The sequence below is a fragment of the Pelobates fuscus genome, chromosome 2, assembly GCF_036172605.1.
Source record: "Pelobates fuscus isolate aPelFus1 chromosome 2, aPelFus1.pri, whole genome shotgun sequence".
NCBI lineage: Eukaryota > Metazoa > Chordata > Amphibia > Anura > Pelobatidae > Pelobates > Pelobates fuscus.
In genome coordinates this window covers 251,320,568-251,340,489 of record NC_086318.1, presented here as the reverse complement: position 1 = coordinate 251,340,489, position 19,922 = coordinate 251,320,568, and the positions used below count along the sequence as shown (strand labels likewise).

General features: G+C 41.8%; 1 protein-coding gene across 1 annotated transcript in view; it reads left to right on the top strand.

Moving 5' to 3' along the window:
* AGPAT4 (1-acylglycerol-3-phosphate O-acyltransferase 4) overlaps nt 1-19,922 on the top strand; it is a 173,650-nt gene that overhangs the window by 29,027 nt on the left and 124,701 nt on the right. Inside the window, exon 2 of the mRNA XM_063441221.1 lies at nt 14,816-15,052. Coding sequence (XP_063297291.1) covers nt 14,875-15,052 — 178 coding nt within the window. The 5' untranslated portion in view covers nt 14,816-14,874. The remainder of the gene's footprint in view (nt 1-14,815; nt 15,053-19,922) is intronic.

Here is a 19,922-nt window from a genome sequence, read left to right as displayed (position 1 = left end):
AGTATACTTAGAAGGTGATATGATTGAATTAGGTTAATTTGAGTTATCATCCTGATGATGCATACATGATAGAGAATCAGCCTTTTATTCTTTAAACCAGGTCTATACACTATGTGAAAATGTAATCTTTATAAAAACCGAGTTGTCGTGCTGATAATGTTTTAATAGTCTGTTTTTTTGGTCAGTGTAGACGAGTATAGGTTTTTCACTTCCCTCAAGTAAATGATGCCAGTTTTCAAAAGAAGCTTTTATTCCTAATAATTCTTTTTCTCCAATTGCATAATTTTTTTCTGCTGGAGACAGAGTACAAAAAAAATAATTCAACAGGATGTAAAGGATCTTGAGGGTTAAATTGCTGGAAGAGAACAGCTTCTATGGTGTTATCTGATGCATCTACTTCCATTGACGGATGCTTCCTAGTTGACGCTGAGGACTATAAGCACCGCACCGGACACCACAACCACCGCAGACTCCACAACCGCCATAGCTTAACTGGAATTTAGCCATCATCCTTCCATCCTGGATCAACCTCTGACATCCAGAACCGTGTGTGAGAGACCTCTCCTCCAGGAGAGCGTAGCAGGAACAGCTCTTAAAGAGCTAAGTGATTAGAGCCCAGGCGAGTATACAAAGTATAGCAATCCCCGGTGTGATTATAGCAGTTCCCCTTCCAATCACGAGACAAGACTACGTGTTGAGGGTCAAACAGGAACAGCAGATCTGAGGGTTTTCCCACAAGGTTACCACCCATATGGACCTTGTGGGGGACCGAAAAATAAATTTCACAGCCAATAGTGTAGTCACAAAGTAAAACACTCCCATTCATTTACAGTAAATTCCTCCCCTCTGCTTGGGAGATAGTTGAGTTAATTAACTAAAACAATGGACTAATTCAATTAAATCTAAGTAGAAAAAAACATTCATTTTTACTAACCCCAAAAAGTGCCCTAAAACAACATATCCCCACTAAAGTCACATCCCCTGATAGCCCCGATCTGGGTGAACAACATACCCAGATCGGTTCAGGGGTTCAAGAATTTACTGGAAGTCTTATTTTTGCCCCACTGTGCACATGGTCCCATGCCCAAAACAGTTCCATACACTCAACGACAAAACACTGCTGGACAATTTAAGATGGCCGCCGCCACATGTTTGAATCTGTTCCAGTTAAAAGTCCAAGGGGCAGAAACAGTACTTTTGAACATGGGTTATCACAGGACCCATAGTCCCAGGGTAGGAGGCTGGCAAACAGGCCCCTCCAAAAACCAGTGGCGAAGTTGCTTTCGTCACAGATACACTCTATTTTGTGATCATCCATCTTTATACCTTGGGGTGTAATAACATATCCAAGAAATTAGATTTTGGATAATTCAAAAATAAATTCTTCTGGTTTAGAATATAAACTATATGACGGATTATCGATCTGGACGATATTATCGGATGATATTCGGTATTTTCGGCAATGTTGGTATCGGCCTATAGAGATACTGATATTGCCGATAATACATACCAGGACCACCGGTCCCATGACAAGCCCGGCAGTCCTGGGGGGCCCAGCACACTCTTACCTTCCCAGCAGCTCCCTTCAGCTCCACTGTGTAATCTTGCGAGTCCTGCGGCCGTCAGAGCATTGCCACGGGTTACCATGGCAACGCTCCGCGCGGCACACTGGCAGCGAGATTTAGACAGGGAGCTGAAGGGAGCTGCTGGGAAGGTAAGTAAGAGTGCGCTGGACCCCCCCACTGCACAGTCCTTGCCACCGGACCACCACGGAATGCCATATCCCCCCTCCCTGGCCATGTAAGAAGCAGGGAGGAGGGACAAAAAAAAAAGGCCACTAGGTAACAGTCAATCTCTCTCTCTGATTCACTAAAAGCTCTTAATGCACTGAGAGGTACCTTTCTTGTCTCCGGTGCAAAGCTGGAGCTGTTTGTGGGGGTGCTGCTGTTTGCTCCCTGGCTTTCGTGTCAGCATCCAAAATAATCCGTAAGATGATCTCTGGGGGAGGGTTTGAACCGAACAGCGCCAGCCATTCCCTGATCTCTCGCATCTGTTCGGTTTCCTCTGCACGAACCACGGGCTTGCCGCGGCTAAGTTCTCCCGATCCATCTCCATTAACATACTGATCAGAGTCCTTTTTGCAATGCCCCCTCGAGCTTCCAATAGCTCTTTCAATGAAGTATGCTTAAGATGAGCATACCCGATCTCCATCCGGTGTACTCCTGGTGAGTGTAAGCCTCAGATTATAGCTCCAGGAAAAGTGACCATCCCACCTCTGCCACCAAATGTGGCGGACCGCCAAGGTATCTCTGCCACAGATTCCATTTTCCCAAAATAAAAGCAGCACCAATAATCCTGAGTGAAATATTGCCAGTATCGCATATCCCCCGACACATGAGCCAAGGCTTAATGCTGGGAGTAAAACTGTTTAATGGGAGTACAGTCATCAAATTTATACAGTCAGTAAACTTCTCCCCGGTGCGTGAGAGATAATTGAGACAGGAACTGTACAAACTCAATTATCTCCAGGCACAGAAAAGTATAACAATTTTGGAACCTCACAAAATACATGGAAACCCCACAAAAGATATATCTCTGGATAGTCCTGATCTGATCGACCATTATATCTAAAACTCACTCAGATCGGTTCTGCAGTTTTTAATCACCTTCACGGGAGGTTTTGTCTGGATTGTCACGAGGCCGAAACCCCAAATAGTTCCAGGGAAAGTGTGGCAGTGACCGGTCTCCATTTGCGAGATTTTGTACGAAAACCACATAAGTTATACAAAATCTTTTACTTGTAGTTTATATCTCCCGAAAGCCATTCGTGTAGATGGTCGAAAATTTGAACGAGCAGCGGGTCCATCTTCACTGGCGTTTGCAGGAATGCCTGGTTTAAATCAGTTCCAGGCCCTCAAAGACCAAGTCCCGCTGCCTGCGTTCGGGAGACAAGACGGACACCATCCATTGTCTCGACCACATGCGTTCGGCTGCACCCAGTGGAACATTCTATTCATTATTTCCTCTGTGGTTTTCATACTGGATACTTAACATTTTAAGTTCTAATGAGGTTATGGGGTGGTCCTCGTTCAGGAACCGAACCAGGTGGGAACTGACAAAATAAAACTAATATAAATCCATTGAAACAAGTGATGGGGCTATTCCTTCACAACAACTTCCGTAGGTAGAGAATTCTACTTTATTGTTCTTGCCATAAAGGACCCTTACCCTGTGAACAAAAATGTCTTTCAGTCTAAATTGGTAAACTCTTATCTTTTGTGCATTCATGCTAATGAACAGGCTAGCACATAGTGGTTTGTACTGACTCTATATATCTTTGTATAATGCCGTACTCTTGAAGATGCCTTTTTTCACAAGAAAATAAATACAGATTTTCTAACCTTCATAACAAACGTTTTCCACCCCCCTTATTAATCTTGTAGATCACCTCTGTACTTTTTCTAGTTCTGCAATATCCTTTTTTTAAAACTGATGTTCAAAATGATTACAACTGATTTGTAGAGAAGCACAATAATATTTTGATCACTTGAATAAAAACCCTTTTTTATACATGACAGCACATTACTAGTCTATGCAATGGCAGATCGGCATTGCATACTGTAGCCTAGTTTGTTTTGTACACTGAACAAAATTATAAACGCAACACTTTTGTTTTTGCCCCCATTTTTCATGAGCTGAACTCAAAGATCTAAGACTTTTTATATGTACACAAAAGGCTTATTTCTCTCAAATATTGTTCACACATCTGTCTAAATCTGTGTCAGTGAGCACTTCTCTCACTCACTTGCGAGATAATCCATTCACCTCACAGGTGTGGCAAATCAAGATGCTAGAAAAATACATAAAAGGGGGGTGCTATATAGACATAAAATACTTATATCTGTACATCGAAGGTCTCTCAGCAGATAACCAAATCAATCTAGAAAAACAAACAGAATGCACATAGCATAATACTGTATGAGGAAAATAGAATGGATAATGATGGTATTGGGTCACTCACGATAAACAGAGCCTATTATAGCAGGCTCTGACTGTATGGGCTCTTCAGAATCTCTGTATGCTGTATATTCCAACAGGATCAGCTCCAGAATCAGCTCCAGCCTCCTCTTAGTATTCTTCCAATCACACCAGAAAAACCAAATGGTAAGGTGTAAAAGAATTTATTAAGAATACTTTTAAAACAAATGTATAAAAAAGTAATGAAGCACTACGCGTTTCGACTTTCCGTCTTCTTCAAAGGTGCATAACATACAAGTCCATCTAATCTCTTTAAATACATCCGGAGCTATCAATTTTCGCGGGTAAACGTTCACATTACTTCCGTGTTGTGATGTCACTTCCGGATCCGTCGGCTTGATTTGCGTCAAATGACGTCATCACGGTTCCACCCGTCTAGTGTCCTTCAACCCGGATGTTAATGCATTCGGACACCATCTTTATGCCTGGCATTATACTCATAAACTATACTTTAATGAGGGAAAATAGATCAGGTAGAACTACAACATTCATTTTGTAGAAATCCGCTTATAGAGCTGATAATATATATTATTTTCTACAATATTAGGAGAAATATTAGGAGAAAAAAGAAAATTTGAAAATTTTCAAAGTTCCTATTAAAACCAAAATCTGGCTTATCAATAAAGAAAGAAGGGGGGAGGTTTAAAGAATGTAACCCCCTCTCAAGGAAAACAAAATTTAATTGGGAGAAAAAACATCTCTTAATGGAAAAAATATCCATAAGCATGAGTAAAAAATATATGTAAAAATATATATAATAAAAAATATAATATAAAATATATAATCAGGGCCAGATCTTCTAAATAAGGGCTGCCATCTCAAAGTCCACATTGAGCCCGCCCGGAGTCAGTGTTCCTAGATCAAAGATCCACCTCATCTCACAGCGGCTCAATGTGGACTCGAGATGACCTCCCCTCCAGTGGGGTTTAATGGCCTGAATCCCAAAAAAATTGAGCCCTGCAGGGTCTCCGCCATGAGCATTTAAAAAAATGTGTAGAAACACTATGCTTTAAAAAACCTCTCCTTATATTGTAGATATGCTCACGTATCCTTGTTTTTAAATTTCTTGAAGTTTTCCCCACATATTGGAGTCCACAAGGACACGTGAGCAAATACACCACATTCTTAGTGTGACAGGTAATAAATGAATTGATTTTAAAATTAACAGAGCCAATCTTAGAGTGGAAAGCTTCTATTTTCTTCGGTTTATTCTGGTAGTTCCTACAGCCCATACAATCCCCACAATAATGGAAACCTTTCTGTAGGGATTTATTAATGGTTAGAAAATTTTCTTTCAATTTAGGAGCTTCTAAATAACTCGAGGTTAATTTCTGTCTTAGATTTTGCGCCCCTCTAAAAATTATTTTGGGTTTGTCATAAAGGTATGGTAGGATTTCTTCATCCTGTTGGAGGATATACCAATGTTTGTTAAAGATTTTTTTAAGCTCTCTATGGTCTTGACTATAGTTACAGATGATAGGTATTTTATCCTGTTTTTCCTCTAATGTAGTTTTTGATTTATACTCTAATAGAGTGTTCCTTTCCATATTTCTAACTGATTTTATCTCCTGATCCAAGAGTTCGTTACAGTATCCTTTCATTACAAATTGCTCTTTTAAAATTCGGGTTTGGGAATCGAAAGTTTCTATTTTTGTACAATTCCGTCTCATGCGTAGGAATTGACCCTTCGGTATGTTCTCCAACCATGGACGGAAATGACAACTTTCTTTGTGGATATATCCGTTTACATCAACCGGCTTAAAAAAAGTGCATGTATCAATACTATTCCCTGTAGCCGAGATTTCTAGATCCAAGAAATGGATTTTATGCTGGCTGTATTCCTGAGTGAGCTTGACATTCCACTCATTAGAATTCAAAAAATTGAAAAATTCCAAAAAGGTGGAATGATCTCCCCTCCAAATAATAAAAATGTCGTCTATATACCTTCTATAGAGGACCAGATTCGCACTCCAGTCATGCTGGGAATAGACAAAAGAATTTTCCCAAAAAGCCATAAATAAATTAGCATAACTGGGTGCGAATCTGGTCCCCATAGCGGTCCCCCGACGTTGCAGATAGTACTCCCCCTCGAACCAAAAGAAATTATTTCGAAGGATTAAAGAAATCCCCTCCATCACAAAATCTATTTGCTCCTTGGGGTACAACCCTGATGCTTCCAGAAAGGAATGATTGGCTCGACATCCAACATCGTGCTCTATACAAGTATATAAGCTAGTGACATTGCACGTAATAAATGCGAAGTCACTTTGCCATCTAAAATTCTTTAATATTTGTAATAGGCTCATAGAATCCTCTAGGTATGAGGGGTTCTCCTTCACTAGAGGTTGGAGAAGGGTATCTATGTATTTGGACAGATTCGAAAGGAGTGAGCCCACTCCGGAGACAATGGGTCTCCCCGGGGGGTTACTCACATCCTTATGAAGTTTTGCTAATATGTAAATTAATGGAATTTTTGGAGACTTCATATTTAGATAATCATACTCTTTTTTAGTTAAAATCTCTTTTAGAAGACCTTTGTCCAGATATTCTACAAAATTTTTTTGGATATCTTGTTGGGGATTTTTGTTTAATTTGCCATAGGTATCTTTATCCTCCAATTGCTGATTGATTTCCATAATATATTTGGCCCTGTCCATAACTACCACCCCCCCCCCCCCCTTATCCGCAGGTTTAATTACAATCTCAGAATCTTTTCTTAAATCTTAAGATGCTGATTAGACAGCATGATAATTGCAATAACAGGTGTGCCTTAGGCTGGCCACTCTAAAATGAGCAGTTGTACTGTTTTAGGGTGATCCGGGGGAGTACGAAAACGGGTTAATATCTGGTGTGACCACCATTTGCCTCACGCAGTGCAACACATCTCCTTCCCATAGAGTTGATCAGGTTATTGATTGTGGCCTGTGGAATGTTGATCCACTTCTCTACAATGCCTGTGCAAAGTTGCTGGATATTGGCAGGACATGGAATACGCTGTCATATACACCGATCCAGAGCATCCCAAACATGCTCAATGGGTGACATGTCTGGTGAGTATGCTGGCCATGCAAGAACTGGGATGTTTTCAGCTTCCAGGAATTGTGTACAGATCCTTACAACATGGGGCCGTGCATTATCATGCTGTAACATGAGGTAATGGTTGTGGATGAATGGCACAACAATGTGCTTCAGGATCTCATCATGGTATCTCTGTGCGTTCAAATGCCATCAATAAAATGCACCTGTGTTCGTTGTCCAAAACATATTCCTGCCCATACCAAAACCCTACCGCTAGCATTGGCCACTCCATCCATAACATTGACATCAGCAAACCGCTCACCCACACAACACCATACATCTGCCCTGTACAGTGAAAACCATAATTCATCTGTGAAGAGAACACCTCTCCAAAGTGCCAGATGCCCTTGAATGTGAGCATTTGCCGACTCAAGACGGTTAGGATGACGAACTGCAGTCAGGTCAAGACCCCTATGAAGACAACGAGCATGCAGATGAGCTTCCCTGATTCGGTTTCTGACAGTTTGTGCAGAAATTGTTTGGTTATGCAAACCGATTGTTGCAGCAGCTGTCCGGGTGGCAGGTCTTAGACTATCTTGGAGGTGACGATGCTGGATGTGGAGGTCCTGGGCTGGTGTGGTTACACGTAGTCTGCGGTTGTGAGGCCGGTTGGATGTGCTGCCAAATTCTCTGAAATGCATTTGGAGACGGCATATGGTAGAGAAATGAACATTAATTTCACGGGCAACAACTCTGGTGGACATTCCTGCAGTCAGCATGTCAATTGCACGCTCCCTCAAAACTTGCAACATCTGTGGCATTGTGCTGTGTGATAAAACTGCACATTTTAGAGTGGCCTTTTATTGTGGCCAGCCTAAGGTACACCTGTGCAATAATCATGCTGTCTAATCAGCATCTTGATATGCCACACCTGCAAGGTGGACGGATTATCTCGGCAAAGGAGAGATTGATACAGATTTGTGAACAATATTTGAGAGAAAAAGGCCTTTTGTGTACATAGAAAAAGTCTTAGATCTTTGAGTTCAGCTCATGAAAAATGGGGGCAAAAACAAAAGTGTCTTGTTAATAATTTTATTCAGTGTATAATTGTTTCCAAGTCTTTTTCATTTGATGTTATCCTTCATTCAATCCCATTTAACATATAAGTAGTTTACAGGTTCGTTATTCCAATAAGTATGACTGCACTTATCTGTATTGAGCCTCAACTGACACTTGCTTGCCCAGTCCTCCAAATTATCCATATCCCCCTGTAGAGAAGTTGTAATATGTTCAGACTGTATTGTCTGTCTTACTTTTGTGTCATCTGCAAACACAGATGCATGGCTTTTAATGCCCACTTTAAGATCATTAATAAACAGATTAAAAAGAAGTGGACACAAAACAAAATCCCAAGGCACTCCACTTACCATTTTTGTAGAGTTTGAAAATGTTCTGCTTATAATTACTCTCTGCACTGTATCTTTAAGTTCATTTTCTATCTAATACTCGGTTTTTCATGTAATCTAACTTATTTCAGTATGCAGTAATAGTAACCTTTTGTGAAAAAAAATTGTATGCCTTAGCTATTCAATAATAATACTGGACTATGGTCATTGAGAAGAAAGTAGCTTCTGCCCTTTTTTTTTTTTGCCTGCCTACTTGCTAATGCCCTTATATTTCTAACCCTTTGCCATCAAGTTTTTTCATCCTTAGCAATTCTACACTCGCATACAATTTTCTATTCATTTAGCACTAGTTTGGCTTTATAGTACTGCTAGTCTAAAGGATCAGATTGTGATGACATGGATTGTGAAAGTGGTCGTGTCATTCACATAATACATGTCAGGGTACCTGAAGTCTCTACCTCGGAGGAGGTTAGACTTTCAAACGGCCGTCCTCTCAGGGGGGCTGATTCACCCAATCCTCACAGCTCTCATAGCCGTTTACACGCTGGCCGCGATAGCCCCGCTTCCTTTTATGACGCGGCGCTCAGGAGCCGACGTCATGACGGCAATCACGTCCCGACCTGTCAATCTAGTTCTGAACAACGAATCAGGGCTCGGCAAGGGCGGAGTCATCAATTAAAGAGCCAAGGTATAAAATAGGGATGTGTGTAATGGTTCATTGCCCTGTCGTGGTTCTAGCTTGTCTGGTCACTCAGTGCTCTTATTACTGTTTGTCTTTTTGGTTCTGACTCGGCTTGTATTTTCGTTCCTGCTTAACTCTCGTGTCCTTTGACCTCGGCTCGTCTCTCGCTTACCTGTTCTCTCGTTCCCTCGACCTCGGCTTGTCTCTGACCATTCTTTGCTTTCTCCTTACGTTAGTCCGGCCATTCTAAGGTCCGGTATACGTACCTAGCTCCTGTTTGTATTCTGCGTGTTGGATCCCTGTCCCGATCCTGACAATACATGGATTACAAGGTCACTTTCGAGTAGATATACTTTTAATTTATAAAGATTACAGGTAAGTATAAATATTTGGTTGAAGATTGCGTTCTTCTCGATTACTGTTTCTGCAAAAGGGTCAGAGGAGAGTAAATCCCAATCACCCTTTAAAGGGTTACTCCGAGCACCATAACTACTTCAGTTTTTAGAAGTAGTCATTGTAAAGATCAAAGGTGATATATTAAATATGGTGGTCTTGACGGGTGCGGAGCTAGCACGGCACTGGAGTGGTTGCATTTTTCTGAGCTCCGGCTCTTACTTACCCAAACTCAACGTTATATGGTGGAATTCGAGCCTAAAAGAACCCACAACCCCTCCTACCGTTGGCGGGAAGACCATGGGCCGTAAAACAAAAAAAGTAAAAGTCAACAAGGGCTCCGGCAGCAGGGAACACGCAGCAGGCCGGACGGTCCAAAATGGTGCTTGCTGACGACTTCTCCTCATATTCCTCAGAGGAGTTTGACAATGACCTCACAGAGGGTGCATCCTTCTGGCCCATGCCAGACCGCAGAAACGTACCACAGAAAATGTGGTGGTCTTTTGTTACCTTGCTTGTTACATATTGCGTGAAATTTTTTAAAAATATAAGAACTATTATTTTACATATGACACTGTTGTAAAAATATTTGTATATGAAATAATGCTAAAACCATGACCAACCCTACAAACTAGGCACCATGTGTTTCATCTGTCAAGGTGGCCCATCGGCTTGCAGGCTAGCCACCTTTGGGCCCCCCCAGAAGGTGGCAGCTTTTTATTAAGGCAAAATAGGCACCTGTTTACATGAAGGACAGACTCTTCCTCTGCCAAAATACAGTGTATCTAGAGGAGGGTTGAGCGTAGGAGGCAAGACGCGTTGATGCTCCTGCTCTTTCTTACTGCTCCCTTGCACTAGAGCAGGGAATCCATCTAATCTATCTTCAGGGAACGTTCCCCAAACATATATTTGAGGGATTCCCTGCTTTGCTGCGCTTGTCTATGTTACACTGGCACTGGTGCACATGCTCTGTAGCGCATTCTCACTTGCCGACCAATTAGTTTTACGACCGGGTCATAAGAACGGAACCTGGTTGGTAAGTGAAAATTAGCTGTATTTACAATCATAGGATAGGGATAATATTTTTGGAAATTGCTGTATTATTGAAAAGTATTAAAAGGGAATGAGACCGAACCTATGCAAAGAGCCTTGATCATATATTTGGCATATGCCTTTTTTTTATGTTTCTCCCATGTAATTTAATGGTTCTTCCATGTAGACTAGAGTGGGTTTTGTAGAGTGCAGGCCAGTATGTGAAGATCTACTAAATTTGGAAACTGGATTTGAAATATTAGGCCTAACTATCCTTTATTTTGTCCCAGAATTTGACATTCACATTTCTCAATTTTATAAATAACCTTGAGTTTCATTGTTGATCTAGGGCAGGGGTTCCCAGCCCAATCCTCAAGTACCCCCTACCAGTCCAGGATTTAGGATTACCCTACTGTATCTAAAGTGTGTTTTTCTTTTTTTGTATTCCTTTATAAAACCAATTTACACACAACTGGGTAATCCCTAAATACTGAACTGTTAGGGGGTACTTGAGGACTGGGTTGGGAACCACTGATCTAGGGCCACAGGTATTTTAATCTACTATTAGGTAGCATTGAAATCTGCAATATATGCCACTTGAACAAGAAAATAAAGTATTTTGTTAGCTATAGTCTGTATTCCTTCATAGAAAGCATTCTTTTGTTTTTGGATTTAACAAATAATCAATCACACAAAAATAAATTCAGTGTGCAAGCAAAGTGATAATAGTCCAATAGTCCAATAGTCCTTGACAAGGTATATGTGGAGAGAACCAGAGAAGAAATAATAGTGTAGTATTTAAAACTGTAGCGGTGATAGGTAAAATAAAAGATGTGCACTCACACTTTCCTAGAGCTTCAATACAGCTCCAGTGTATGCGCCAGGGCGGAATAATCCCCACCTATGGACCAAGTGCAGAGGTAATTGTTCGAATTATAGGTGTGGTAGGGGGTATCCTCCTAAAAAAATAATCCCCACCAGGGATATAGCTGTCCCATAGTGTTCTCCCCCCTCCCCTTTTCCATAGTATTCTTTTCTCCCCCTCCTCGTCCCATAGTGCTCTTTTCTCCCCCCCCCCACCCTGTCCCACAGTGTTCTTTTATCTCCTGTTCCATAGTGTTCTTTTCTCTCCCCCCCCCCCCCCCTGTCCCATACTGGTCTTTCCCCCCTCCCCTGGCCCATAGTGTTCTTTCCCCCCTTCCCTGTCCCATAGTGTTCTTTCACCCCCTCCCCTGTCCCATAGTGTTCTCCCCCCATCCCAAGTGCAGTATTCTTGAATTTTCATGTTATCATTACTCTTTCATTGTGATATATAATCATCTGAATTGTTAATGCAAGCATATCTGCAAATTTGACTTGTTTTCGGCCGAAACGGGATAGGCCCATTTTCGGCCGAAAATTTTGGTGCATCCCTACCTTTCACCATTGGGACAACTACTGCCTTCACTTTCCACATTCTTTCTAATTCCTCTTTCAGCCCTTGGTATTTATCCACCTTCTAACCTCCCTTTTTCTTGATGTTATGGTCAATCGTTATTGCCTCAACCACCATCTCTGCAGTTTTCCATTCCATGTATACCACCACAGTGTTGGATCGGTTGGTTAGCACTTGTTTATCTGGATCTGGAAATCCAACAGGATCTTTCCCCTCTCACTCTGAAATAACTTTCATGGCCCCTCTCATCCTCCCTTAAGCAGGTCTAGCCCATATTCAGTGCAGATGTTTTGGCACACAATCCCAGCAACTTGGTTATGCCTCTCAGTGAATGCTGTCCCTGTTAACATATTGCTCTGAGTAACTATATGCTGGATTGTCTCAGTGGCCTTTTTGCACAATCTGCCTTGGGTCCTGTCTAGTGCAGTAGACTCCCACTTCGGAAATGGTGCTGAGTGCCTGTCCCTGTCATTAGTCCAGCATTTTCCAGCCACTGGTAGGAATTTATAACTTGAGCCACATCATGTAGCGGTTTGTCTTGGTATGCACCCCAAATTATTTTGACTTGTGTTTGCATTGAACCTACCTATCGGCATGTTAGTACATGCCTTCAGTCCTCAAGTACATGCAGAGTCAATTGACCCAGTGGGAACTGGGATAAACCCAGTCAGTCCAAAGGGGGGTTAAAAGGGCTGTTGCTGGTTATTGTCAAGAGTTGTGCCTTATATCGGAAGATAGGACGCTTCCCCCTACCTTCCGCACCCCTGTCTTGGTAGGCTTTGGATTCGGATGTGGGAGATTATTTGCAGATCATCCTAAACCAGGATCACGTAAATGCGCTGTCGCAGCTCAGGCATGTTGTGTGCAGAGATCTGTGTTTAAAAGATCATTTTTAACTCGACCCCTGAAGAGCTAGAGGGAAACACATCCAGCCATGGTGGTTAACCGGGCACACCTAGTTATTTTTAATGCTAGTCAAATGTCCCTGTGATGTCTTTCTGGCAATTAAATTATGTAATCTAACACTACAGAATATGTCGGCATTTAGACATATAAAAATACAGTTACTATTCATAGTATTCTTCGTTTTTAGACATCCCAGTCTTTACCCCACCTTCCTTCCAACAATTTGTATAGTGAAACATTCAGGAAAGGATGTATTGTCCAATAACACATTGCTGATTGTGAGAAAGGAAAAAATGTCCCATCTGGGTTTTTTTTGTGTCCATGCATTGAATTGGCATTTACATCACGACATAATGTAACTGTATGTTGCAGTAAGAGATAACATTCTTTTCTCTGGATAATTGTAATTTAGAGGCATACATTTTTTTTGTGGACAGATTAATAGACGATAATGCCATTGTGCTATCATCCCTACAAGCATTTATTCATTTAATTAAACCGTTCAACCATTGGAATATAGTGTGAGAAGAGCAACCTTCAAATATTTTTTCTTTTAGAGGCATCTAATGTTAAACAGTTTTCTGCTACAAAAAAGACTCATCTGAACAGTGGTGTTTTGCCATACCTAATAAAAGTACAAGACAAACATAAAGCAGATGCCGAACTTTGTATATATGTTGACCGTATGGGAAATCTTAGGAAAAAGCTCCAACTTATATATCCATTAATATTCAGCTAGTCCTTGCTCTCCTACAGGTTTCTTTCACTGAGCATATTTTATTAACCTCTGCTCAGCTGGGGATTATTGAATTTGCAGTTCAGCTGTCTACTGTCTATAAAAAGAATTACAATCTTATACAAAAACAAGTGAAGCCATTAATGGACTGTTCAATGTTTTGATATCCAAAGAAATCTGACTAGTGAACGAGAACTCCCAAATTTCTGGTATCTAGACAGATAATATATTTAAGTGTGGTGAAATGACTTACAGTATACTATTGAAGAAAAAGGGACACACTGTGGGGTGGAAACAGAAGCTTGCTGTTAGCAGACGAGGCAGGTGGGGCTCCATTTAGAATTGGCAGCCTCAGTATAAACACTAGTAAACTAACAAATCTTCATCCTGATGCTATGTAGATGGGCTTGTATAGGGAAATGTTTCTGAAAGTAGACTGTGATTTCAAAGCATGACACGAACCATATTTATTAGGCATGCACCGAAAACCGAAAGCGAAAATGACTTTTTTTCCCCAAATGATTTTTTTCTATAATTTTATTAATATTATACTTTTTAATTGTTAGCAACTTACAGTGAATTTCATATTTTAGGCTATAATAACAAAACTAGAAAAAAAAAATTTTTTTCAGTTTGGCTAATTTGGCGTAAAAAAAGAAAATCTGTTTAATTTCACTTTCACTTCCTCACAGTTGACAACTAAGTAATAACCCTAAATTTATTACTAGGTCAAAGAGGTAGCTGTTGTCAAACGGCAACTCCCATGATGCTCTGTGAGCCTAAAGGGTGAGAAAGCATTAGTTCTCCAGCACATATCACTGCAGGTTCTACATGTGCTATCCAGGTTTGGCCCTCTCACCCCCACTGCTGGTGCTCTCCTCCCCCAGGCCAACAGGGGGCAGGCTGCCATCTCCCCCATAGACAGGTGTTTTCTCCCCCCAGTGGAGGTTGCAGCTGCTGAGGATGTCCGGTGGGGTGGTCAGCCAGTGCTGGGACAGGTCCCCCGAGGAGCTGAATTACCTTGCCTGGAAGCCGAGCTAGCAGTCCTCCCCTCAAGTTTCGGCAGACAAAATTTTGGTGCATCCCTATTAGCTATCCTGTATCTCATTTACTCTGATTTTTATCCCAATATAACATTTTGTTTTTGTTTGCTTGTTTTTTTAATATAGGTTTTCTCCTAATTATCTGGATGGTTTTTGGAACATCAGTCATCAACGTGTAGTGAACAATGAACACCGTTGGCTTTTTGAAGTCTCAGTTTCTTTGCCATTTGTTCATCAGCTATGTGTTTATTGGGACTGGACTAATAGTGAACTTTATTCAACTTTTTACACTTCTTATCTGGCCTTTTAACAAGCAGCTCTACCGGAAGATCAACTGCAGACTGTCATACTGCATTTCAAGTCGTAAGATTCAATCTCTCTTATACTTTAATAATAATAATCATGATGTTCATTTTCTATATCAGGCTGTTGTAAAGTTCAACAAAACTAATTTAACTTGTGTGCCTTTTTGTAAGAGAAGTACATTTTACAACTTGCCCATAAGATGTACCGTATTTTTCGCTCCATAAGACGCACTTTTTTTCCCCTCAAAAGTGAGGGGAAATGTCTGTGCGTCTTATGGAGCGAATATGAAGCTTCACTTACCTGTCTTGCAGCGTTGGCCGGCAGCACAGGGCGCACCGCGGTAGTGGAACTTGAATTTCATGTTCCGGTTTCCGGCGGGACTGAAAGGAAGTGTGCACAAGCTGAGTGCGCACTTCCTTTCAGTCCCGCCGGAAACCGGAACATGAAATTCAAGTTCCACTACCGCGGTGCGCCCTGTGCTGCCGGCCAACGCTGCAAGACAGGTAAGTAATTATGGGACAAGGGGAGGGGGACAGTATGGGAGATAAGTCTATGGGGAGGGGGTGGAGGAGATGAAGTCTATGGGGAGGGGGGGAGGAGATGAAGTCTATGGGGAGGGGGGGGAGGAGATGAAGTCTATGGGGAGGGGGGGGAGGAGATGAAGTCTATGGGGAGGGGGGGGAGGAGATGAAGTCTATGGGGAGGGGGGGAGGAGATGAAGTCTATGGGGAGGGGGGGAGTTGATGAAGTCTATGGGGAGGGGGGGGAGGAGATGAAGTCTATGGGGAGGGGGGGAGGAGATGAAGTCTATGGGGAGGGGGGGAGGAGATGAAGTCTATGGGGAGGGGGGGAGGAGATGAAGTCTATGGGGAGGGGGGGAGGAGATGAAGTCTATGGGGAGGGGGGGAGGAGATGAAGTCTATGGGGAGGGGGGGAGATGAAGTCTATGGGGAGGGGGGGAGATGAAGTCTATGGGGAGGGGGGGGAGATGAAGTCTATGGGGAGGGGGGGGAGATGAAGTCTATGGGGAGGGGGAGATGAAGTCTATGGGGAGGGGGGGAGATGAAGTCTATGGGGAGGGGGGAGATGAAGTCTATGGGGAGGGGGGGGGATGAAGTTTATAGGGAGGGGGGGAGATGAAGTTTATAGGGAGGGGGGGAGATGAAGTCTATGGGGAGGGGGGGAGATGAAGTCTATGGGGAGGGGGTGGATGAAGTCTATGGGGAGGGGGTGGATGAAGACAATGGGAGAGAGGAGAGGAGAGGGAGGGGGGGACATTATGGGACAGGGGAGAAAAAAAATATTCTGTACAAACTGTCCCATAGTAAGAAACACTATGGGACAGTTTGTTCAGAATATTTTTTTTCTGGGTTTCTTCCTCTAAAAACTAGGTGCGTCTTATGGTGAGGTGCGTCTTATGGAGCGAAAAATACGGTATTTGTCTGTGTATAGGTCTGAAACAGATCTCAGTGCTTCTGTTAATTAGGGACGCAAATGTTTAAAGGGACACTATAGTCACCCAGACCACTTCAGCTCAATGAAGTGGTCTGGGTGCCAGGTCCCCCAGGTTTTAACCCTTCACATGTAAACACAACAGTTTCAGAGAAGTTAGACAGGGGAGCTGAAAGGAGCTGCTGGGAAGGTAAGTAAGAGTGTTGCTGGGCCCCCTGCACAGTCCATGCCACCGAATCACCAGGGAATGGCCAGGTAAGAAGCAGGGAGGGGGGACAAAAAAAATAATAATATTTATATATATAAAAATAAAAAAAAAGACGTATCACTATGAGAGAATAGTAAATAAAATAGAAGGAAGAGAAGGTGGCCATGAAAAAGCATGGCAAGATTGGTTAGCATATAGGTGTAAGGTATAAATTGAGGTTATAGCAAAAGGAGGAATAGACTAAAACAGATAAGAGGTTAAAGTGTGTACATTATTGCATATTAATGAATAATTGATAGGGTATGACTGCAAAGCTGAAAGATTTAAGTAAAAAATTGTTAAAACTGTTGAAACAGGACGAAGCTGGGCATTCCGCTTGTGAGAAGGAACTAGTTGTCAATGTCAATTATTTTTACGTTGCACACTTGTATGAGTTGAATATAAGGATTACAAATGAAATTAAGGCAATAGCAAAGAAAAGCAAAATGTAATTTTAAATGTAATGTAATTTTTTTTATTTATGTATTTTTATTTTATCTAATTTCATGTTATTGTGTTTTATTATTGTTTATAATTTATGTTGTTTTTTCTGTGCATGTAAGAAATGAAAATAAAAAAATTAACAATGGGAAAAAAAATGACACCCCATTTTACACACAGCATACCTACACCTGCACAAACACACACACTCTGCATTCATTATTCACACACTGCACAAACACACATTCATGCATTCATTATATACACACTACACAAATACACACTGCATTCACTATACACACACTACAAAAACACACACTCTGCATTCATTATATACACACTACACAAACACACACTGCATTCACTATGCATACACTACACAAACACACACTCTACATCTTCTACACAAACAGACACACTGCATTCACTAACCAAATATTCTCACTGCATCCACTATACACACATATATTCTTGAAAACATAAAAAAACTCTGTCTGGCATGTATATTTTGTGCCTTTACCTTGATAAAAAAAGATTTGCAAATAAATAAACATGTTCAGTTAACAGTAGATTTGTGTAGAAATAGTTTGTTTTTGTTTTTTTAATGGTAAATGTACAGAGTATTGGGTAAGTTATCAGCTATCGGCCTGAAAGTTCACAGAGTATCGGTATCTGCTCTAAAAAATCAATATCGGTAAATCCCTACTCTGAGTAGCACTGGGGCCAAGCAGGATTAGTCTGTGCCTATCCATTGTTTCAGTGTCCTCAAATTGTATGAGAAATGCATACTTCCACCACAAAAATATTATTAGACAAATCATGAGGAAGCACTACTTCCTCATCATGATCCCCAAGCAAAGGGGGGCATTTTTTGGGTGCTGGAGGTCCTCTGGGTTTCTTGTGATTTTTTTGTTTCTTGTTTTCAATTTTTTCCCCAAGCTTAAAAATGCTTTGATAAAAACTGGAGTATCTGTATCCATAGCCTCCTTTCACCTTAACCTTGATAATAAGCTATAATGATTATGGTGGTTGGAATACCCCCTTAGTAAATGCAAATATGGCAGATTTTTTTTTCAAACTAAAACCTTTCATTCCCATTATTAAATCTGCAGCTTGCCTCCGCAATTTTTCTAGTTTCATAATATCCTTGTTGGATACGGATCAGAATTGCTAGACATTGCTTAATAAAGATAAATCAGTTTACCTTTCTTCCCACATGTCCCTATTTAGATGGGACAGTCCATATTTTGAGCTCAAATCCCTCTAACCCCTTAAAGGGACACTATAGTCACCTGAACAACGTTAGCTTAATGAAGCAGTTTTGGTGTATAGAACATGCCCCTGCAGCCTCACTGCTCAATCCTCTGCCATTTTTTTTTTTTTTTTTTTAATTCTTTATTTTGGTTGTGCATTGTTGAGTACTTGTGAAACATAAACATGTCAAATAAGAGCTTTACAACTTGTATCAGGCAATAACATTATACATGTTGAGAGTGCTGCGCATTTTTTTTTTTTAAGAAGAGAAAAAAAACGTTAAGGAATAGTGGCGTTCAGTGTGTTGGGTGTAGATGAGTGAAGAGTGTACTCTCATAGGCTTCGCACTGACTATGATTATGAGGTACATAGATGTAAAGGTAAGGTGATGAGTCTATTACAGCTTGCTGGTGAGTAGGAGATCAGACCTTTAGATAAACATGCGTGCATCCTGTAGATGCGCGCTATTAAAGGCAAGTATAGAAGCTGGGAGCTGTAATTGAGTATATCGAGCAGTGCGGAGAACCACGCTGTAGGGGATATTAAGAGGTGTTATCACCGTAATGAGACCTGACTTTACTTAAATGTAAACTCGGGGCTGGGTATAGGTCCAAAGTTGCATGTAACGGTTTCCGCGTTAGGGTATTCGTAGTGTGGGTGGTGCCCTCGTCTTTTCAGGGAGGGGGTGCTGCGTGCCTTCGTGTAAGGCCGACCTCTCAGTGGAGGTATTGCCCCTAACCAAGGGGGTAGCGGGGGGGGGTATGAATGATTCAGTGGTTGCGCATGTGTGGCTAAAAAGAACCGGACTAGGTTTATAGGAGGCATCTCTTTATGGGTGCCTGGTGATGTGGTAGAATGCCTAATCTCCCTACTCCTGGATGGTACAAGTCGAGGATCTTGTCCCCGTGTTGGAGATTTTGCAGTGGTAAACAAAAGAAAGAAAAACATATGTATAACAACATTTAGTGAAAATAAGCATATAACGTCACAGCGATAAAATTTTTGCAACTTCGCAACTGTGCGACTTAGAGCTGCTGGTTGAGTAAGACCCCTCAGTGGGTTTAGGTCGGTCTAGGAATGTCTCTGCCAGTCAGGTGTCCAGCTGGCTATCGCTTGTAGATCTTGGCACAAATGGTGTCACATTGGATGGGTCCCATCCGTGGGTGCGATTTAGGCCCGTCGGGGCTGCCGTCTCCTCCTGGATATCCAGAGCTGCAAGGAACGCAGGAATATCGGTCCCTGTGGTTATTTTACGGATAGTCCCTTTATGTGTGATAAGAAGTGATCGTGGGTGTCCCCACCTGTAGGGCACTCCTGCCGCCCTTAGTTGGGCCGTGACGTGGGTTAGGGATTTTCGCCACTGCAGGGTGGCTTTGGATAAGTCCTGGTAAAAGGACAATTGTGAGTCCTCAAATGTAATCGGGGTCTTGTTTCTTACCGCTGTCATTATTTGCCCCTTGTCGTGAGGTAGTGCGCAGCGGAGAATGACATCGCCCGGTGTTGTAGTGTTGGTAGCGTTGGACGTCGGTAGGC